Source organism: Dipodomys merriami, unplaced genomic scaffold (assembly GCF_024711535.1).
Source record: "Dipodomys merriami isolate MVZ:Mamm:240054 unplaced genomic scaffold, mDipMer1.0.p SCAF_10, whole genome shotgun sequence".
Taxonomy (NCBI): Eukaryota; Metazoa; Chordata; class Mammalia; order Rodentia; family Heteromyidae; genus Dipodomys; species Dipodomys merriami.
Window position 1 is genome coordinate 25,867,628 of NW_027202271.1, and position 24,268 is coordinate 25,891,895.

The 24,268-nt window shown below is 40.0% G+C and overlaps 1 protein-coding gene across 3 annotated transcripts in view; it reads left to right on the top strand.

Annotated features, from left to right (window-relative positions):
* Srgap1 (SLIT-ROBO Rho GTPase activating protein 1) overlaps positions 1-24,268 on the top strand; it is a 239,096-nt gene that overhangs the window by 133,320 nt on the left and 81,508 nt on the right. For all 3 annotated transcript variants that reach the window (XM_069987909.1, XM_069987912.1, XM_069987919.1), the window contains exon 4: positions 4,639-4,701. In XM_069987909.1, the coding sequence (XP_069844010.1) occupies positions 4,639-4,701 (63 nt within the window). The remainder of the gene's footprint in view (positions 1-4,638; positions 4,702-24,268) is intronic.

Consider the following 24,268-nt stretch of genomic DNA (forward strand, 5'->3'; position numbering starts at 1 on the left):
GCCTCTAGTTGCACGCACTGCCAAGTGTGGCACTTCTGGGAGCAAGCTGTTGTGGTATGTACTGCGGGCTTCAGGTGTTGGAGGATTGACCCTCAGTGTAGCTAAGTGAAAAGAGATGATGCCTTTAAGAAACAGGGCCTATGGGGATGGAAATGTGGCTTAGTGGAAGAGTGCTTGTTTGGCATGCATGAAGCCCTGGGTTTGATTCCTCAGTGTCACATAAACAGAAAAGCTGGAAGTGGTGCTGTGGCTCAAGTGATAGAGTACTAGCCTTGAACTGCTTTTGTGCCTAGGGGTTTGATTCCTGGGGGGGGGGGGGGGGGGGGATGGAAGAGGAAGAGAAAGAGGAGGAGGAGCCTAGTGGGAAGGCATTGGGGAAGCTGCTCAGGGAAGGGATTAAAGGAGCTCCAGGCAGACTCCTGAGCTCTCATGAGGGGGTGAGTCAAACCCCTGACCAAACTTCTGGCTTCTTGTTTGGCCATATGATTCTTTCCCCCAGCATGTGTCCTACCAAGTGATACCATCCACCATAAGGTCCTCACGGAGCCCAGCTAGTGCTGGTGTCATGTCCTTGAATCTCAACAAACCTTTTTTTTTTCTATTTGAAGTTATCTAGCCTTGGTTTTAGTTGTTAACACTATTGCAACAATAACAAAAAGAAATGGGCTAATATAGTCCTATCTGGCTCTTCTGTGAGATCCTGAACTGTAGAGGCCAGGAAACCAAGCCTGAATCAGCCTCAGATCCCAATCATTCCCATCACCCATACATAGGATGCCAAGCACCTGAGACTTGAAAGAGAATGAGGATTTGAGTTTTGTTCTCACGGAACCTCTCTGTTGAGGAAAAGAAAGGATTGTGAATTATGTGCCCCAGGACGGTGATAAATGGATGAAATATAAAAATTATAATGAATAGAGGATCTAATTTTTCTCTTAGGGACAGGGAGAACCTATAAGCCAGACTAGCACACATTGGGTGGAAAGAGGGAGAGAATCTACATAGGGAAAAAAAGCCTGGGGAAACAAGGGATGGGAGGCCTGAAACTGATGGTGGACAGTAGATGACAAACTGAAAAGAAATGCGCTGTCCTAATGACAGTCCCTCTGTTCTCAATTTTTCCAATATTCTTCAGTGTACCTAATTCATCTTCAGAATGGAAACAGATCAACACTGTGGAAGCATCCATTTTGAATTGATATTTGAGATACTTAAAGTACCACAATAAATAGTAAATAATTGGAAATAGGTTTGTAATTCAACTTTGGATATTTGTGTACATATGCATCTCTCTCTCTCTCTCTCTCTCTCTCCCTCACACACACACACACACACACACACACACACAGGCATGAGACACCAAGGCTCACCTTAGGGCTTGTACTCCTGCTTGTCTTGTTCACTCAAAGCTGACATTCTATCACTTAAGCCATATCTCCAATCCTAGTTTTTTTCTAGTTAATAGGAGTCTCACAGATTTCTCTGCCCAGGCTGGCTTTCAACCAATGAACATCATCCACAGACTTCCTACATGGATGTCCATGGTGTAAGTTCCATAAAAGAAAAAAATAAAGGAAAAAATGACCTAGCCCCTTCCCTCAAGGAGGATGTACATTGGCAAACAGTGCCTAGAGACAATTAACTTACTGTGACATTCATGGAATACTTCCTGTGTACTGGGTACCATCCAGTTGCTATGAGTTATTGTCTCATTAATACTTGCATCAACCCTCTAGGGTAGGGTCATGGACTCTACTCATTTTAGAGCTCAAGGCACTGAGATTGAAGCAGATCCAGTCTTTGGGACTTCAGATTAGGCTGACTCCAAAATCCTTGTTTCTGAGCATTATACTTATGCTACTTTGCAGACAAGCATTCTGTATTTTAAGGGTCCAGGAAACAAAGGTGAAGGAAAAATATAAGTGCATGGTTGGCCTAACCCAACCTGTTTATGAGTTCTATCTCCTTACCTGAAGGCTTATAAAATATGGACTCTACAAAGAATAAATCTTCTTAAAACCCCAAACCTAAGTCTTTCATGTGATCCTAAATATTATTGGCTTAAAGTTAATTGAACCCAAGGGGTTTGTTGTTGCTGTTGTTATTCTGAAATCTTAGCCAAGTAGTATTTTCTTGCTCTCTGAAATATGGGTTGTTGAGAAGGGTTCCTTGGTGACCTTTGATCTCATTAGGGAATTCTAAATTGATGACTAGGATATGTGAATGAAACCCAATATTAAAATATCACCAAGCTGCAGTCTTAGAAGACTCTAGTTCAGTGTTTACGTTCAGCATGACCACATTTGGGGAAAATGAAATGAATGTCAGTTGCTCTCCTTTGACCACTTGTGATTTTTTCTTTCGCTCTGGAGTGACAGGAAACCCACATCCTCAGCATCAGCTCTAATTCAGCCATTTGAGAAACTGCCAGAGCTTGGGAAATGCCATCTTCAGAACTCTGAGAAAACCCAGTTGCAGATGATGCTAATGCAATTTGAACTTCTCAAAGCTCCACTACTGCTCTGATGTCATCTTCCATGAATTGTCATCAATTTGGCCTTTCATGAGGCCTGGCCCAGTAATTGCATGGTTGCTAATGGACTCTGGTTCTTTGGAATTCCAGTGTTTTCTTTTTCATTAGTTTTGTTTTGTTTAGCCCTATTGCGGCTTAAGCTCAGGAACAGAGCACTAACCCTTAGCTTTCTTTTCCCCCCAAAGCTGGCACTCTACCACTTAAGCCATACCTCCACTTCTAGCTTTTTGGTGGTTAATTGGAGGTAAAAAGTCTCACAGGCTTTCTTACTTGGGCTGGCTTTGAACTCTGCTCCTCAGATATCAGGCTTCTGAGTAGCTAGGATGACAGGCATGAGCCACCAGCATTCAGCTAAACAGTGTTTCTCTCTCTCTCTCTCTCTCCCTCCCTCCCTCTCTCCCTCCCTCCCTCTCTCCCTCCCACCCTCCCTCCCTCCCTTCCTCCCTCCCTTCCTTCCTTCCTTCCTTCCTTCCTTCCTTCCTTCCTTCCTTCCTTCCTTCCTTCCTTCCTTCCTTCCTTTTGTCTGTCATGGGGCTTGAATTCTGGGCCTGAGGCACTGTCCCTCAACTCTTCAGCTCAAAGCTAGTACTCTATCATGTGAGCCACAGCGCCACTTCCAGTTTTCTGGGGGTTAATTGGAGATAAGAGTCTCACAGACTTTCCTGCCCGTGCTGGCTTTGAGCCGTGATCCTCAGATCTCAGCCTCCTGAGTAGTTAGGATTACAAGCAAGAGCCACCAGTGCCCAGCTTAAACAGTGTTTTCTTGAAGCCTTCTCTTTACCCTCCAATAATGGCCAACAGATAGAATGACTTCAGCAAATACAGTGACTGCTTCTTCTGTGACAAGCCACAACATTTCAGATTGCTGTTGAAGTCATTTAGAAAGTAGTTGAAGTTTCCTATGTACCCACACAAGGCCAGTGCTAGGGAGACTGAATGTCTCCTGATAGGTACCCATTTGCCCAGGCAGAGCAGGTAAAGATACAGTGCTGGCCCTCAGAATCACTGGACTGCCCAGAGGAAGATACATAAATGAACCCATGGATCCTTTCATTACTGCTTCACCTGTAGTTAATGCTCTGCTACACATTTTTTCTGTTCTGTATAGCCAACTACATAATAAATGCAAAATAGAAACATAAAGTTGTTTAGATGTGATTTCCTTGAAAATACCTTACAGATCTTTCTGAAAATAATATTTGAATTTTCCTCTAGCAAACTCTCAGAATGAGCCTAGGAAAGATTAGTTTTTTGAATACTTGTGTGCTGGACTTAGAGTTTCTTGCTTGCTCTATTTGTGCTCTACCACTTGAACCACATCTCCAGTCTAGCACCCATAGTGGTGTTTATTTTGGAGATGTAATCTCATGGATATTTCTGCTTGGGCTAGCTTCCAACCATGATCCTCCAGACCTAAGCCTCTTGAGTAGTTAGGATTACAGATATGAGCAACCAGTCTCAGATTTTAAATAATGTCTTTTTGTTTGTTTGTTTTTTACTAACAGATTAGAATAATGCATATATCTTCTCTTTTTTGTCTTCATTTTTTAATGTATATCTCTATATTTCAGCTGGCCTGAACTCATGATTCTCCTGCTTCAGCCTAAATGCTGGGATTATAGGCGTGTACCTTCATGCCCAGCTCAAGTTCATCTTAATGACGTTAGTCCTGTAGCACAACTTCGCTACAAGCATGATACTATGTTTTCTTTTTACAGTCTGATGTGGCTCTTGGTGGCCTCCCAAGCTCTCTAACGATTTGTTTATGTCCAGCTCTTAGAGACCATCAGAGCACAACACTTGGTATTAGGAAGGGCCATTCATGTGATAATGTTTAGTTACATCAGGGACTAGATGGTTTTCTTTTTTCGGGGGAGGGAGGTGCTGGTCCTGGGGCATGAAGTCAGGTCCTGGGCACTGTCCCTTCTTTGTGCTCAAGGTTAGCGCTCTACGACTTGAGCCACAGCGCACTTCCAGCAAGACTTTCTTTTATGTTCTTCATATCCTTTTATTTTCAGTCAGTAGACTTTTAAGATACAAATAATTTAGTAAAAATTTTCTATTATGTTTTTAAATGTTCTTCCTTAATTTCTTCTTAATTACAGAGCAAAGAGATTGCATTCCAACTTCATGAGGATTTAATGAAGGTTCTTAATGAGCTTTACACGGTAAGCACATGGTCTTTATTCTTTGTAAGGGTTCTTGGTTCGGATTTCTGGTTTGTAAAAGCAATGCTCACTTGAGAACTTGCTCTCAGCTAGAGTTATAGAGCTGCTACATGCTCATCTGGTTTAAATAATGAGACCAAGCTGTGTTCATGTGTGTTTGTGTGTGTGTGTGTGTGTGCGTGCATGCACACACGTGCTTGCACGAGTATGTATGTGTCTAGTAAGCATACACATATACAGTTAGCATTCTTTAAGAAAATACAGATGCCTTAATCATAAATGGTATTTGTGTGTGTATTTGTGTGTGTGCATGCATGTACATGTGTACATGCATGCGCTGGTCCTTGGGCTTAAACTCAGGACCTGGACACTGTTCCACTTCTGGCTTTCTTGGTAATTAAGAATTTCACAGGCTTTCCTACCCAGGACGGCTTCAAATCACAATCCTCAGTTCTCAGCCTCCTGAGTTAAAGAACTGTTTTTAACTGGTTGATTTATATGGGATCTATACATATATCCAGGTCTAGATGTGCATACTAGAGTTGCTTTACTTATTTCAGTTCAATGAATTGTTTTTTTGTGTGTAAATATTTGTATTACCTTTCATGCATTAATATGCCTTATTTGACTCACAAGTTTGATTGATTTTATTTAGAGTACTGTATATAATAAGCTAAATCACTTGAAACTACTTTGTCTAAATAATCTAATACTAGAAATACTGCCAGTTGAATTTAGTGATATATCACATAAATTTTAGTTTTTATTTGGTCATATTTTAAAATATAAATTGCTTTGGGGAGTTTTTCAGCAGTTTTATTTTTAAGAGAATAAAATGACAATGAGAAATGAGTTATATTACTTTGTACTAATGACAAGTATTTATGTTTTCATGGCACAAGATGATTTGAATTTTTCTCTGTAGGCAAATTATACCTGAAACTTATTGTTACAATATTTTTCTTGATTTTTTTAAAATAAATTTCATTTATTCCTGAAAATTCATGGGTGCAAAATATAATTTGAGAAATTACATTTTATACTCCATTGATACTTACTAATTAAAGAAAACTAAATTAGACTTATGAGTGATGGCTTTATAAAATGTACTTTATAAAGTTTATAAGGGTATTTTTTGTTGTTGTTGTTGTTGTTTTTTGTCGGTAGTGGAGCTTGAACTCTGGGCCTGGGCACTGTCCCTCAGCTCTTCAGCTCAAGGCTAGCGCTCTACCACTTGTGCCACAGCGCCACTTCCTATAAGGGTTTTTTAATGTGTATATAATTTGTATTTTAATATAACATATCTACTACATCTGTACTTAGGAACTGGTTATTTCTGTGTGTTAATTCCTCCTCTAGAAACTGTTAATTTAGGGCTGGGAAGTTGGCTCAGTGGTAGAGCGCTTGCCTTGCATGCCTGAGGCCCTGGGTTCTATTCCTCAGCACCACATAAGCAAAAAGAAAAAAAGCCAGAAGTGGCGCCCGCCCCCCCCCCCAAAAAAAGAAAGAAAGAAACTGTTAATTTACATGCAACATGCAAGATCCTTAGACATATTCATATACCAAATACCTAATAAACTGAGTTATAGATGTCACAAGCCAATAACCTGTCCATGCTTTATATGATTTACTAATTTCTGATAAGCAAAGATACCAAACAGTTGTAACCACCTTATAATTCAAAAATTCAATGAGCATTGTGACTCTGGACTCTTCCCAACCAGAACAAGCAGAATGACTGTGTTGTCTTTCATTGACCTACATTTAAGCTTTATGGTATTTTCCATGTGGCTATCTTGGCTTAGGCTTTGTTTTATCTAGAACTATAAACCCATACCTAGTACTTTGCAGAACAAGTCTGCTGGTTTTAAAGTATTGTGCACATGACCTGTTGATTATGGTCTGAAACCAGTTGTCCTGATCAGAGTTCTCGGGACATTAGGGAAATCCATAGGATAGCTAAGTAAGTATTGTCTCAGTAAGAGCAAAGTGAGTGAAATTTTGTTGAGTGAAACTTCTCTTAGTTCTGTTTTTATCAATGGCATTTAGATAGTTAGCAGTTAGATTTGGATCAAAATAGCTGCCAACCTCAAAACTCTAATCACCATCACTGTGAAAGCCCAGAGGAGCTGGGTGGGTTCTGGAAAAGGCTCTCAGAGTCTTGAGTAACCTTGTCAGAGTGATTTCACCTCTCAGAATCAGTGAAGGAATTAAAGGACAGAAGAGGCAGGTTTTAATTGTGTAGTCTGTAGATCACTTAGAGCTCCCGGGGAGGAAAATTGATGTCAACCAGATAGCATACCCAGCTGGTGCCAGAGGTCACCTTCCATTGGGAGAAAACTTCATACCTCTCTTCTGTTTGGCCTCTTTTTATACTTTATGTTTAGATATGCTGACTTTGTTCAGATGAAATCTGTGTGGTGTATATGCTTATTTTACACTAGGAAGGAGTGAAGGGAGAATGTATTTAAACAGTGGACCTTGAGTTGAAAGAATATAATTTAGATGTTCTATTCAGCCATTGACTGTTATTTTGGTCATGAAAACATGACCTCCTGATGATTGCATAAAGCATAGAATAATGATTGCCAAGGTATCAGATACACACACACACACACACACACACACACACACACACACATCATGTGGCCTCGGGGAACTGAAGTTTCTGCTTAATTGCCTGGACAAACTAATAGGCACTCCTCATTCACTCCAAACTCGGTGGGAGTTGTGATGAAGACTACAAACCCCATACCAGTGAAGAATTTTAAGTTACAGTCACCATTAGTGGTAGTTGACAATCTAATCTAGGGACTTCCTTAATCTAAAAATATAGCTTCCAAAACAATGGTCATAAGACTGTCTCAATAAAATACAAGTGCCTGGAAAGGCAAAGAAAGTGAGATGCTGTATGATCACTCATACTTTAATATGAACTTAGTTTGATCAGCCCCAATTCTATGGGGTGTTGTGACAGATATATAGTAATATAGTGTAATGGCAGAGCATAGAACATATGATAGAGCATGAGACCCACTCTGGGCATGTCAGCAGGATAAGATGCTGGCATCAGAGTGACCTCTGAAAGGGGTATGTGTTAGTTAAAGTTTTCATTGTTCTAACAGATACCTCAAGAAGCAATGTAAACAAATGAAAGAATTATTTTGGTTCATGGTTTCAGAGGTTTCTGTCCATGCTTCTTTGGCCCTAAGGGTGGAGCCTGTGGTGAGGCAAAGCACCATGGGAAGAGTGTAACAGTGTAGAGCAGCACACTTCATGATGGTCAGGAAGCAGAGAGAATGCCAGCACTGATGGACTTCCTCTTCTTTCACTTTTTTTCCAGCTGGGCCTCTAGCCTCTGGGATTCTGGTAGCCCATTCAGGGTGGGTCTTCCACTCTTTGTGGATCGTCTCTGTAGTTCCCTTCATGGATATACCCAGAGGTGTGCCTTCTTTTTTTTTTTTTTTCTTTTTTTTGGGTCCAGTCGTGGGGCTGAACTCTGGGCCTGGGCACTGTCCCTCAGCTCTTCAGCTCAAGGCTAGCGCTCTACCACTTGAGCCACAGTGCCACTTCCAGCTTTTTTCTTATGTGGTGCTAAGGAATTGAACCCAGGGCCTCAGACATGCAAGGCAAAGCGCTCTACCACTGAGCCACCTTCCCAGCCCCTGTGCCTTCTTAATCTACCAGGCACTTCTCAATCCAATCAAGATGACAATCAAGACTAACCTAGACAGGATGAATAGCTTTGAAGACCTGCAGCTCCTTTTCTGTATTTATGTCCTATTTTGCCATTTATTTGCAAAAATGAACCCTCAAAATGGGTTCAAAACTTCAGTTGGACATTTTGACTACCACCAGGAGCAACAAAAACTGTTAAGATTAATTTGGCCTCAAGTAACAGAAGCACTCACAATAATAGCACCATCAAGAAAGAAGTTTATATCCCCCTACTCATGAGAGATGTCCAAAGATTGGCAGCCTGGAGTTGATGCAGAAGTTACATAAAGCCATGGGGCTTCTCCTAATCCAGGGTGCAGTATCTGCTGTTGTAATACCAGATACTGTATTTGCTAGAGTCCAACCATTACCTCTGCTTCTTGGAAACAGAATGGAGGAAGGGAAGAAAAGAAAGTCCCTCGTCTATTAAGGAGACATAATGCAAGTCTTACATTGCCTTTCACATGTATCTTATTGATCAGGATTTAGAAGGGTCCCATCCAGCTGCAAAGAGTTCTGGGAATTGTAGTCTTTTAGCTAGCCAGTTCATTTCTAGCCCCCCTCCCTTTTTAAATGAAAATTCTGCCAATGTGAAAGAAAAGGGGGTTATCATCTGGAACTAGCCATGCCTGTCAGAGTCACTACCAGTTATATGCTTATTATGTATGCACTCATTATTCTGCCCAGCACATTACTTACATTACCTCATAGAGTGCCATTGAAAGGTAGTGACACTCATGATGCAGATTCTGCAGATAAGGAACCTGTGGGGCTCATCAGGGCTTGGCCCAGGTTATCCAGTAAGTCAAGTGGGACTTCAGGTTAGAGCTGACTTCAGTGCCTGTTTGCATTACTGTCTCTATCGCTATCTCTATTGCTATGGTTTGGTGAAACTTTTCTAAATGAGGTCTCTAAATGTTAAAGCTTCCAACAAAACACAGAGATGTTAAACAGTTGATTACCTGCTCATTTGTATTCTTTTAGAATCGATGGCAGTAATATTACTCTAACAAAAATGTAAGTGAAAAGTTGAGCACATGGTTCAATGGCAGCAATCTGTTTGTTGTTGTTGTTGCCAGTCCTGGGGCTTGAACTCAGAGCCTCTTTGTGCTCAAGGCCACAGCTCCACTTATGGGTTTTGAGTGGTTGACTGGAGATAAGAGTCTCACAAGGACTTTTCTGCCCATGCTGGCTTTGGACCATGATCCTCAGATCTCAGCTTCCTGAGGAGCTATGATTACAGGCATGAGCCACCAGCATCCAGCACAACCTGTACCTTAAAATGTTCATTTATACGTTTAAAAGATGGAACTCTTTGGGCTAAAAAGTAAAAGGGTAATCCAAGATCCACAGACTTACTGAGTCTAATATGCTATTCACTTTCTTGGAGGCAAGTATGAACATTGGAAGGAGAACTAAAGGGTAGAATTAGCAAACTTGGGAATAGAATTTTTGAAACCAGGAGAGTGTTGTGTCATAATGAAATAAAAGGATTGAATTGGCAGTCATCAGACTTATATTCAGATCCCAACTCCAGTATTTACTAGTCCTGGGTCCCTGAGAAACTATTTATCTCTCTGAGTATATTTATTAGTCTGGGTTTTCCAGAAAAACAAAAGTAATTGTGTGTGGGGGGGTGTACATTATAAGGAATTATCCATCACTGTTATGGAGGATAAAAGTCCCAAGATCTGCAGTGAGTAAACTAGAGACCCAGGATATCAAGGACAGGCTAGGATATCATTTTAACCTCAGTCCTAAGGCCTGAGAACCAGGAAAGGCTATGGTATAAGTTGCAGTTCAAGTCCATATCTGAATCATCTATGTCTTGACTAAAAAACTGTAATACAGAGAGAATGGACTTTCTTGCCCAGCCTTTCAGTTCAATGCAGGCCACCAAGTATAATGCTTGACTTTACTGAGGACAGCAATCTGCTTTCCTGGATCTACTGATTCTCATGTTAATCTCATCCACACACACACACTTAGAATGTTTACCCAAATAATTGTGCACCTTATGACCCAATCAAGTTGATGCATGAAATTAGCCATCATAGCATCTGATAAGGCATCTACGAAGAGGAAGAGTCAATGAGCCTCATGTCAACCTTTAAAAAGTTGTGAATTTCAGGTTTTGGATTTGAGGGTTAGGGATTCTTAATCTGTGTATGCTTTTTTCCTTCAATAAATATTTGTACACAAAGGACAAGGATGGCAACTTGACTGGGAAAACAGAATCAAAGGGGGAGGATGGTAAAGGGATGAGGGGAAAAGAGAGTGATGAATGGGGATAAATACAACAGTACTCTGTGTTTGTGTATGTGTGTGTGTGTGTGTGTGTGTGTGTGTGAAAATCTAATAATGAAACCTACTAGCAACTGTCTTAAAATGGGGGGGGGGTAAGAAACAGTAGAAGAGGGAGTGAATTTGATCACATATATGCATATGTGAGCATATTACAATGAAACCCTACCCCTTTGTACTTTTTTTTTTTTTTTTGATCAGTCATGGGGCCTGAACTCTGGGCCTGGGTGCTCTCCTTCTCTTCAGCTCAAGGCTAGTACTCTACCACTTGAGACACAGCACCAGTTCCGGCTTTTTCTGCTTATGTGGTGCTGAGGATTCGAACCCAGGGCCTCATGCATGTAAGGCAAGCACTCTACCACTGAGCCACCTTCCCAGCCCCCCTTTGTACTATTTATATATGCCAATTAAAGAAAGAAAACAGCACCAGTAGTAAATGTTAATAGAGCTGTGCTGGGGAGGTAGGAAAGGGAAAGGCAGAAACAGAGAGAAAAGATGGCACAAAAAGTTAGGGAATGAGACAGTGTTCAACACAAAATTTGCCTTCAGTCAGCCCGGTAAGGGCTCGTCATAAAACCAGTCACCAAAGTGTTCAGATTGTCTCAATATCAAAATCTCAAAAGGTTATATTATATTTTCGCAATTACTTGCCCTCTGCTAATACTTCACTTCGTTTAGTTGTCTTTACCACATTTTATGAAACAAAGTCTACTGTCCTGGTAAACTACTGCTAAGCACTATGATAAATACACAAGAAATCGATTGTTCATTATGTGTCATTTATTACCACACCATGGCCTCAGCCTCACACAGCGATGGCTACCCTTCACAGATAGTACATCCTCCAGTTCCAGGCAATCACAAGGAAAAGAACTGAATTCATCTGTATTTATCCCAGCCATACTGTCAGGCAGGCTCATTAGCCTCTTCATTCCCACAGCAGTCCTATGAGGCAGGTAGTCCTAATTCCAGTTTCACAAACAGGAATTAAACTTAGTAATTAGCTCAAGATCGCACAGTGGGGTCAATACTCATCTAAAATCTAAACCCAGTTCTGTTCCCAAAGCCCATCAACTCCTCACTGCTCAGTTCCTTAGGGAAGGATGTACTAGGGAGGTAGAAGTGGGGAAAGGCAGACCCTGACCCAAAGATTTGATGAAATTCAGAGGCAAAGTGCTTTTCTCTTGGAAAAGTCTGGAAGTTTCCCGACTACTATATGAATTGTGAAAGGGGCAAAGTCAAAGAGCTTTATATGTTCAGCTTTAATATTAGAATATGTTGGAGAGATGAGGAAAAACCATATAAGAAGTGACATTGAGCAAGATGTGTTGTACTCATAAATTGACATGTTGAACTGAAACTCCTTTGTACAACTGCTTAAAGATAATTTTAAAAATATATTAGGATATGTCCATTTTGGATGCTTCTCAAAAATGCAGACTCAGGTATCTTTAATGTGATATGTGTTGGCTCTGCCAGTTGTGTATATGCACAGTGACTACAGTTTAGATCTAAGGTGGGCCTGGCATTGCTCCTCTATAATCCGTCTGAGTCCAGGCTGAGCTTTGAAGTGAGGTTCTCTCAAAAATCTAAATCAACCAACCAAACAGCCAAATAAGCTGCAGCAGCACAACAACATTATCTTGTTCTATTTAGCTTTGTTTTCTTCCTTCTAAGATAAATTCCAATTTGCCTAACCAAGGTAAATGGCCAGTAGAAGCTCTTCCCAGTTTAAACTCCAAGGCCCAGCAACTTGGGAAATACAGTTGCCAGTAAGGACAAGTGGTCTTCTATATCTTGGAAGCTCTTTGGTTTATAAGTTTTTTTGTTGTTGTTGTTTTTGAAGGAATGGGCTGCTGCTTGTTATTTCAAGCCCTTCCTTGCAAAACCAGTGTCTCACTGCTGAGGACAGCCTTCCTCTTAGAGCTCAGGGATCTCCCACACTGGAAGGGCTAACTCTCCTCTTAGAGGAAGCATGCCCCAGGCAAGGTTGAAGAGTCACTCTTAAAAAGCCCAAGATAACCTACCACCTTCTAACAGATTTTTCTCTGAGTAAGCCTCAAAGACCTGTTAAAAAAAAAACACCTTTAAATTTTTTTGGGAGGGGATAAGTATGTATTTTAGCTTGAGGGCATTTTGAGTATTTGAAATACCTATATCTGTAGTGAAATGGAAAATTCACTGCTTTGACCGATGGATGACAAAAAGGCCAGAGTCTCAGAAAAAACACTAAACAGGAGATAGGAAGAAAAGAACATATGAAATCTCTCCTACATTGAAAACCTCACTGGCAGAACATATCATGCTACATGGGAAATTTGGTTTTGTTGTTGTTTTGGTGGTGGTGGTGGTGGTGATGGTTTCGTCTTGTTTTCATTCAGTCTATTTAGAGATTGAAGACACCAAACTTATTACATATACCCTTTCTGGCTTTGACTGCTAGACACTGGATGGGCCACATGACTCCTTGCCCATAACCTCAGAATTCAGCTTTGATACACACTTTCTAATCCTAGATTTGGAGAACTAGGTGAAGAATGCTTCATTTCCCCTCCCCAGATGATTGGGATGTATAAGATTACCACTTTTGGAAGACTTGATGGTCATTGCTTGATAAGAAATTTATGTGCAGATATTGTGTAGGACATTCTCCTAATCAATATTAATTGTTCCTTTTTTATTAATTTTTTTATTGTGAAAATACCATACAGAGGCGTTACAATTACATGAGCAAGGTAATGAGTACATTTCTTTTGTGGGTCTGGTCGTGGGCCTGGGCGCTGTCCCTCAGCTCTTCAGCTCAAGGCTAGCTCTCTACCACTTGAGCCACAGCACCACTTCCAGCTTTTTTTTTCTGCTTATTTGCTGCTGAGGAATCGAACCCAGGGCCTCATGCATGCAAGGCAAGCACTCTACCACTGAGCCACCTTCCCAGCATGAGTACATTTCTTTTTTTTTTTTTTTAATTTTATTTTATTTTATTTGAGAACATACTGTACAGAGGGGTTACAATTACATTGGCAGGATAATGCATACATTTCTTACCAAGCATTGCAGCCTCCTCCTTTGTTTACCCTTCACCTCCCTTCCCAGCCTCCCCCCTCCCCCCCACCCAATCATACCCCCCTCCCCCCACACACACCGACATTGTAAAGCTTTGAGTACATTTCTTGTCAAGCATTGTTGCCTTCTCTTTTGTTTCCCTTTACCATCCCTGCCCATCCCCCACTAAAGTTTGTTTTTCCACATAAAGTCTTGTACATCTCATTGTTGCAATGGGTCCACCTGTATCCCTATTTAAACAATTTGTTTTTTCCCTTCCCCTCCCCAAATTATACCGACATCAAATACAGTGAAAACAGGGGTTATACCATGGGGGAGGGACATACAAAGCAACCAAAAAATCACCTTATGTATATTTGGTAGAAACAATAGCAAGAAAGAAAAACCACTTGAGTCCTTATCTTGGGGTTCATTTCGCCAACTGATCATCAGTTCATCAACTGATCTGACCTTTTCTGCTTGTCTCAGACATATACTAGTTATTGCAAATAAAGGAAACCATGGGACCTATGTTTCTTTGGGCCTGGCTTACTTCACTTAATATATTTTTTTCCAAGTCTTTCCATTTCCTAAAAATGGGGCAATGTCATTCTTTCTGATGGAGGCATAGAATTCCATTATGTATATATACCACATTTTCTTGATGCATTCATCTACTGAGGGGCATATACCAGCACGACTATATTTATTGCAGCATTATTTACCATATTAATTGTTCTTGAGCTCCTGCTTAGAGTTCAAGTTTTCTCAATAAGATTTGAGAATCAGCTACATCTGGTGCTTTTAAACCACAAACATGGCTGTCTTGCAAATAAGCAGTAGGAATTCCTCTCTGGCCCTCACTTAAAAATGAGAAAGAGCCGGGTGCCAGTGGCTCACACCTGTAATCTTAGCTACTCAGGAGGCTGAGATCTGAGGCTCGTGGTTTGAAGCCAGCACAGGCAGGAAAGTCTGTGAGGCTCTTATCTCCAATAAACTACTCAAAAAAGCTAGAAGTGGTGCTGTGGTTCAAGTGGTAGAGCACTTGGGCAAAAGAAGCTCAGAGATAGCATCCAGGCCTTGAATTCAAGTCTCCAAACCAGCAAAAATAAAAACTAAATAAATGAGAGAAAGCATTTGTATACTTCACTATAATCCAAAAAGAAAAAAGAAAAGAAAATATATCTAAAAAGGTTTCTTATTAAGATTATTAGTCCAACAGTATTTTACCTAAACTACTACATTCTGAAATATATCATTATGACTTTAAAATGGTTTGGATGCTTTAATATGAATGGCTTTTATTGGGTGATTAAGATGTTTAGTTTTATCCAGGCACCAGTGGCTCATGCCTGTAATCCTACTTCCTTAGGAAGTTAAGATCTAAAGATTGAGGTTCAAAGCCAGCCAGGGCAGGAAACTCGGTGAGACTTTTATCTCCAATTAACCACCAACAAATAGCCAAAGTGGAGCTGTGGCTCCAGAGCTAGGCTTGAGAAAAAAATGCTCAGGGACAGTGCTCAAGCCCTGAGTTCAAGCCTAAGACCAGCATGCACACATGTGCATGCGTGTGTATGTATGTGTGTGTTGTGCACATGTGCACACACATACACAACAAAGATGCATATTTCTATTTATTATTATTTAGCAAGCCTATATATGTATATATATAATATGCATAACATTTTTTTTCTCATCCTGGGGCTTGAATTCAGGGCCAAGGCTCTATCCCTGAGCCTCCCTGTACTTAAAGCTACTGCCCTACCACTGAGTCACAGCACCACTTCCAGCTTTTTCTGAGTAGTTTATTGGAAATAAGAGTCTCACAGACCTTCCTGCCCAGGCTGGCTTTGGACCATGATCCTCAGATCTCAGTCTCCTGAGTACCTAGGATTACAGGTGTGAGCCACCAGCACTCAGCTGCAGGACATAAATTTAGTGTTAATTACATGTGGTGCTTTTTCCAAAACAAGTTATAAGCCAGAAATGCTAACTATTAGGGATGCAAGAGATCATGTGAAATAAATAAAGATGTAAATCAGTTGAATTATAGGTGAGCCAGTTCAACTTACCTCTTCCTGTCTAATTTTTAACTCACAAGATTACATGAACTTAGTACTATCATAGCCTGATAGAATTTTAGCAAGAAATGGGCATTTAGAAATGACCAAACTTGGGCTAGGAAGGTGGCTCAATGCTTGCCTTGCATGCATGAGGCCCTGGATTCGATTCCTCAGCACCACATAAGCAGAAAAAGCTGGAAGTGGCACTGTGGCTCAAGTGGTAGAGTACTAGCCTTGAGCTGAAGAGCTGAGGGCTAGTGCCCAGGCCCCACGACCAAAAGAAGAAGAAGAAGAAGAAGAAGAAGAGGAAGAGGAAGAGGAAGAAGAAGAAGAAGAAGAAGAAGAAGAAGAAGAAGAAGAAGAAGAAGAAGAAGAAGAAGAAGAAGAAGAAGAAGAAGAAAGAAAGAAAGAAAGAAAGAAAGAAAGAAAGAAAGAAAGAAAGAAAGAAAGAAAGAAAGAAATGACTGAAGTAGGGCTGAGTGTGTGACTCAAGTGGTAGAGCACTTGCTTAGTATGACACTCTGAGTTCTAAACCCATGAAGGAAGGAGGCAGAAGGCAGGAAAGCCTCCTCTTTTTGGAAGACTATCCCAAAACCCAGAAGTGTAAAGCACTTCATTAAAGCCCTAGAGCTAATTCAGCCAGGTTGGAATTAAAACTCACACTTTTGTTTAGAGATTTTTGTTGTTGCTGTTTTTGTTGTCTTTTCCTTTTGTCTTCTTTGTTAGTTTATTTGTCTTCAGGAGGTTAAGGGGCACAGGAAAAATGAAACAAAAGGTGAGCAAATGCAGCAACGATACTCACTAGATACTATGTGGAAAATGAACTATACAACTTGTGGATGGGGATGGGAGGGAAACAAAACAGAACAGGGGAAGAAGAGACATGGTTTAAAAAGAAATGTACTCATTACCTGACTTACATTACTGTAACCCCTCTGTATATCACCTCTACAATAACAATAATATATATACATATATATGTATATATATATATAAAGAAACTCATACTTTACTTGCATTCATAATAGCAAGTAGGTTCCTGAGGTGTGTGTGTATGCTGCATGCCAGAAGCCTCAGGTGTGACCAGGCCTTCTCAGGGGTTTTAGTGTAGCAGAGGGCAAGATAGCATAACAGCTCATCTTTGTACAAAATATGATACTGTACTTCGCATTAGCTCTTTAGATTGCCGCAACAGCCCTATGAGACAGTGGAGGCACAGAGAAATACCTTGCCCAAGACCACACAGCAGGGAAGTCCAGACTAGGGTAAGGGTGTTAGCCACATACTTTGCTCACTTTTTAACTGGAGATTATAACAAAAATAGACCATTACAGTTCCCCCCCCCTGCCAAAGGGCTTTCCATCTGTGGATTAAACTACTGTGGATGGAAACTATTTTTTTTTAAATAAGGTCCTGGAACTGGAGGCATGGCTCAAGTGGTAGAGTGCCACTGTGAGTGGGAAAAGCTAACCAAGAGTGTGAGGCCCTGCATTCAAGCCCCAGTACCAGAAGAAAAAAAAAATCAAAGTTAAGCCTGGTGCCAGTAGCTCACTTGTATAATCCTGGGTACTCAGAAGGCTGAAATATGAGGCTCCAGTAGACAAGTTTTCTCTAATCAACCAGCAAAAAGCCAGACTGGACACATGGTACATAATGTTAGAACATTAGCAATGAGAGAAAAAGCTGAGATCAACAGGCCCCGAATTCAAGCTCTCTATGGAATGTATACACAATTTGTCATTATTCCCTGCACAATACAGAATACCACCCATTTATTTACATATCATTAGGTATTTTAAGTTATGTATACATGATTGAAGAAATGCAGGCAGATGGCATAGCTTATGCCATTTTTTATAAAGGGCTTGAGCATCCCCACACAGATTGTGATATTGTTGAGGGATCTTGGAACAAATCCCCTGCAGACCCTGACTAACAATCATCGTGTACCAACAGGCTCAGACAGATAAGCTTGGAGATTCAACAATGAGCAACACATTGAGGACTGAGGAAAAATTGCAGAGGAAAAGGTCTGAGAATGGATTTACAAGCATAGTCAGGCTTACAATAATAGGACAGGTGGGAGCGGGGAAAGCCATCCAAGCGAAAGAAGCAGCATGAACCAAGTCCTAGAGTTAGGAAAAGCACAAGATACATTCATAGAATTTCCTTCTAGAGCTATTATACAAGGAGAAAGCAGAAGTTGAATGATTTCCCAGACCATTACTAAAATGAGATAATTTAAACACACACGTGCGCACGTGCGCGCGCGCGCACACACACACAGGCAACAACAAAGAAAATCTACACACTCAAAAGCTGTTAGAAAATTCAAAAGGCTCTTTTGCACAGATTAACAAAGCCTCTCACTTTCTTCTTTTTATTCTTTTTTAATGGAGTGAGGAGTATTTAATTTGAGGGACAGGAGGTATGTGTGAAATTCCAAACTATTGTTCATAGAAAGAACAGGTTTCTGCACCTGAGTTTCTATTTCAGTTGAAGCTGTAATTCTAAGCATCTTTTATGACTTTTTAGGTTCCAGATGTCTTGTGTCCTCTCCTTAAATATTTTATATACTGCACTTTGTAACTTAGAGGCCTGGTACACACGCAACATTGAAGATGTGTGAAACACTTTCCTGAAAAGAACTAAATATTTAAAGTCACAGGTGACTTTGAAATTCTAGTACCTTGATGCTCTTTCATTATGTATGAGCTTTCCTCTTCAACGGTGCCAACTGCTCATAACTTCTCCTTTGCAACCCAAAGCTATTGCTTCACTGTGACCTGAGTTAATATGTATTCCATGCACAAACTTGTGGCTATTTTTTTCAGTAGATTTAATTTATATTTCAATGCCTCTGAAGACTTCATAGGAAAGAACTATGAAGAACTTTCTAGATAACCTTCCTGGTGCCTGACGTTATTGACTTGTTGGGCAAGCGTTAAGTCTCTTTGTAGCCCATTTCTTTGATCCATAAAACAAAGACTCCCACTTCACTCCCCAGCCCTTTCACATATATAGAAATATACAAATAAGCCTTTCTTGGGCTAGGACTCTTGTAGGCTTAAAAACTACTGCCTTCATCTGCTTGGGCTGTTATAACAAAACACTATATACTAGGTAGATTTTATGCAACAGAAATTTATTTCACATCATTCTAAAGACTAAGAAGTCTGAGATGAAGAAAGCAGTCTGTCTAGACCTATTTTGTATTGGCACTACTTTCATTTATGAGAGCTTTCTTCCCTCTGACCTAATTACCTGATTGTGTTCCCCTGATCCCATCACCTTAGAGTTAAGATGCCACAGTATAAATGTGGGAGACATCATGGACCATAGCAAATATCATAGGAAGGGTACGCTGTGTTGTTCATTGTAATCGAATTCATTAAGAATTCATTATGCACCAGTTACATTGCAAGAGCCTGTTATGTATGAATTCATTATCTCTTCACCAGAACCTTATAGCTACTATTCTTATTCCTAATTTATATGTGAACAAACTAAGGAGCATGGTAAAAGGCAAGAGTAGGATTTAAACTCAGGCAGCCTGAATTCTGAGTTTAATTATTAGCGTTGTTCAGAAATAGAATGAGCTCTCTTTTTAAGACAGTGATCTTTTCTGGAGGGTGGCTCTTTGGCAAGTATGTGAGGGGGTCTCGACTTGGAAGGTCCTGAGTTTATGGTATGAAGTTACTTGGCATTCAGCCTAAATCTCTGAATTTGTGCACTGTGTCTAAGTCAGTTAAATGGCAAATTCTAAAAGTATTCTGGTTATAGAATTAACTCTCTTGCACCCAGGTCATACATACCAAGTGGCTGATGGGAGGGGGTCTGAAAAGGAGACAATGTCATCCAAGAACAGCACTCAGTTCTGTCATCAGTGAGCCAAATTGGTGAGCTATTCCCACCTACAGTGCTAGATGCTGGGTCAGATAGAGGCCTCCATTCTAGAGGCTTCCTAAAGAAGCAGAAGCCTGAGTTTCATGATATAGGCTGGCAGGAAGGGTATTTCCAAATAGGAGTCTGGGAAACTACATTGCTTGGGTAGAGAACTCCAAGGACTCTGCTGTTGTTAAAATGTTAGCCAGGCAGTGATTTAAAAAAAGCAAAAACAAAAGTAGGGTACTGAGTTCAGCCTTGTGTGTGTGTGTGTGTGTGTGTGTGTGTGTGTGTGTGTGTGTGTGTGTGTGTGTGTGTGTGTGTGTGTGTGTGTGTGTGTGTGTGTGTTCGTATGCTCATGAATGTCACTCTATCACTTGAGCCACACCTCCACTTCCATCTTTTTCCTGGCTAATTAGAAATAAAAATTTCTCCAGTTAGTCTCCCTCAGCTGGCTTTGAACCAGGATCTTAAGATCTCAGACTCCTGAGTAGCTAAGATTAAGGTGTGAGCCCCCAGTGCTGGCTTTGAGCTCAGCTTTCTTCAAATACTGCCCTCACTTCTCTATTTCCAAACAATGAAATACTGAAAGATAAGAAAGCATGATAATCTTTGGCAAACAAAGGAACTTATTGGGTAAGATGATACTCCATGTTAAAATTGTCTGATAATGAAAAGTAGGTTCGTATGTGTCTTAATATGAAATTGTTGATTATGGTGATGAAAAATTGTCTTATGATCTAATGAACTAGCACAGTCAGAAAAGAATAAAATGTAATTGGATTTCTAGTAATATTCATGAAGACAAAGAAGGAGACCTATGTGTCGAACAGAGAACTGGGGATATTCTTGCTGAGTGTGAATGTTTGTCAGAAGTTTCTTAGTGATTAAAAGAAACCAGCAGTCATGTCCATGACTCAAACCTAAAATTAGAAACTGCCTCTAATAACTGCTGGAAATTGAGCGAGCTCACACTGTTCAGTAAATACAGCTTACTCCCTTACAAATAGAAACATTTTCTTTTTCATGAGCTATAAAATAATTTATTGTCTTTATATGAGTTGTGTATCATTTATTTTTATGAATGATGCAAAATCTTATGAAGCTAAATTGTAATTTGTATTATAAATGCTTAGAAATATTATTCAGTTTACCATTTTGAAAATACTAATGTCGTCCTACCTTAGCTTCAACGCAGCCGTTGAAAATAGAAGCATGTTCCTTATCTGTGTGTCAGCCTCGTACCTGCCAAGGACTTCTGGGTTTTCCTCCCTAATGAGCCCTTGATGGTTGATCAATAATCAGTCGGGGAGCTAATTAAAGTTCCTGCAATGATAGATAACCCTGAATCAAGTTCATCAATATAGCAGTGCGCCAGACAGACGACAAGAGGCAGAGTTCATTTCTGGATATTCTCTCTGAGGCAGAGTAGATGAAAACCTCTGGAGAATTCCAGAGGCATCTTATATGCCTAGCATCGTCTGCTATAGTGCTGGCTTTCTCAAGTCCACAGAAGCACGAGGAGATTATTAGTATAGTTTGTTGGTTTTCTGAGGCTTTGGTTTTTTTTGTTTGTTTGTTTGCTTGCTTGTTTTTGTCACCTGTACTGGGGCTCGAACTCGGGACCTCAGACTATATAGGTTGGCTTTTTTTTTTTTTTTTTTTTTTTTGCCTAAGGCTGGCACTCTGCCCCTTCAGCCACACCTCCACTTCCATGGTATTTTTCTTTTCGGTAAAAATGTATCTGCCAATTACCCGGACATGGAGAAGAATCAACCCCTTTAGTTGCTATCATTCAGATTATTATCTGAAAAGCTGAACCTCATAGCAATAGGATTTTAGAGTTGAGAAAAGCCTAAGAGATCACGTGGACTAGCTATGTCCAGCAGAGCTCACTTCTCAGATATCCAAGACGAGAACACAAGATCCTGAAGATGGGGAAGAAAGCAGTCCACCTCTCACAGAAAACACAAACAGTGTAAATGCTGTTTTCATATGCAGAGAGCCCTTGAATTACTCTGGTTCTATTAAGGATTGTCCTTAATAATAAGCAATAAGCATTCAGTGGGAACCAAACTTTGATTTTTTTTAATGTTTTCCAAGGCTAGAACTATGCAATGTATCTTTTCTCATGGAACTGGACAGTGATAGCAATATCAGTCCTGCTCTATTTCCCCTGAGCTTTATTAAATATTCTCTCTCTCTCTCTCTCTCTCTCTCTTTCTCTCTCTCTCTCTCTCTGTTAAAAGGATGTATGAAAATTCTCTTGGAAAGAAATTTCTGTACCCATGAGTTCTGTAGTTTCTATCCTTTCATTGCATACTCTCCAAAAGATCTGAAGTGTGTCATTTGAATAGATGATCTATTGAATTTTTGGTCCAGCAGGAAGGGAAACCTATTTTGTCACATCCTCTCTTCTACACAATGCCCCACAGCGGGTCAGAGAAAGGCTGAGGTTACACAGCTCGTTTCCAGCCTAGCCAGCACCAAACACAAATCTGTTGTTTCATAAACGAAAGCACTTCCTGCTAAAAAATGCTACTCCATATAATTAGCCCTGAGAGAAAATCCTTAACACTACACTGGACAGAATGTCATTATTTTCACGATCCTATTAGCTTTTATTTTCTCCCTTTGCCCATGTGCTGTCTACTTTTCCCTTTGTTTTCTTTATTCTGTGCCCTCCCCGCCTGCCCCTCCTCACACACAACAGCCTTGTCATTTGCTTGGTTGGCAGTCCCTAGCCTGCAGGCTCCAGAGTCCCAGACAATACCTTTAGTTCAAAGCATTTGTTGGGATTGTAGCTATCATATGATGATAAATTCCACCTGTCATGTTGAATTCACTTTAATGTAGCCACCATGTACCTTGATAAACTGTTAAGACATCCTATTCTTAGTACATCTGACCCTCCCTGCCATTCTGAAAAGTGAAATCATTAAAATTCCTAACATCTGCATAAACAGAAGAAGTATTGCTAATTCTTTCCCTCTACCGCATCAGAAATGATCATCCTTCCAATTAGAGAAAACTCATTACCTAATAATAAAATGAATTATTTTTTATATTTCCTTCACATATCCATAGTTACTGTGTGCAGTTAATCGAGGTCAACCTCTTTCTTCTGTGCTCTTTAGATTCCTACCAACTGCCCTGAACACTGAGCAGTATTGTGATTTTGATTGCACAATGGGGAAACTGAGTTACAGAAAGGTTAAATTATGTAGAGGCAAAAAATCCCCCACAAACTTTCTATCTTCCTGAAGTTCAATAATTGAATTCAATTAACAGGAGAGGGTGCATGCATATTTATTACTATGCAAGTGGACAAGAATCACACCACATAGGACAATTCCACGTGGGACCAAATAGCTCTTGGTAGGGGAAAGGAGGCTGGGGGCTTGTTGGGGAGAGTGGATTATAGAGGGGGATAAAGTATTTTTAGGAGAGATAAATGAACCTGAAGAACAGATAAAGACCAGGGACCAAGTTCAGGGCCCTGAGTTCAATCTCTGATACTGAAAAAAAATTAGACAGGTTATTCCTATGGTACTTATAGAACAATGTCTATCACATTGTAAGTATTATATAATGATTGCTAAATTAATAAAAATGCAGATATGTATACCTACCTGTATTGGTGACATATATTGCGTAGATAGATATACGCATATAGAGTAAAACACTCCAGTGAAACAATTATGGACAGACACACAATTTGTCATTCACAAGACCTGTGTAGGGTTAGCAGAGATGTTAGATAACCATCCCTACATTAGTGTCTTCTAACTTCTGAGTTAGAAGTCAAAAACAAGTAGCTATAGCCTTAATCCATTCATCTTCTCTAGCGTATACCTTGTTTTCAGATTCATAATGACTTCTTAACACTTAAGTATTAAGAGTTACTATAAATATTTTGATTGTTTTAATTTGAAATATATACAATATGGGCCTTTCATTAAGGAAAAACATAAAACCGATGGCTTTGATGCAAAGATTATTATAGATGATCCTCCAGTCTCACAATGAAATCAATGTTGTGACTATATTTTTTGTGCAGGTGAGGAAAGATAAATAAATCATGTGTGTTGAATGGAGAATTGTGTGTGAAGTCGTAATAGAAAAGAATTAAAATAGAAAACTAGGAATCTAAACTCCAGGTAAATAGCCCATCATGCCATTTGCTATGCAAAGACTTGTGTTTGCATTAACTAAAGGAGGAGCTGTTATTTCCTTGAAGTGTATATTCAAAATGTACCTTTAAAAAAAGAAAAGCTTTTTCTCTCTATTCTGAGAAAAAAGAATTGTCATTTTATTTTAAATACAAAGCCCATTTGATTTCTGTCAACAGCTTATGTTTTTTTCTTAAATGCCGTGCGTACTTGCATTCGTTATCTGCAATTAGAATTCTCCAAACGCTTTTAACAGTTTTTCTTTCCAACTTTTCAAATTCATTCATCACAACTGTTAACCTCTTAGCCAATCATGGCAATCCTAAGACAAATTGGAAACGTGAATGAAGAAATCTATTCTCTGGAAATCTGTTCTCAGTGAAT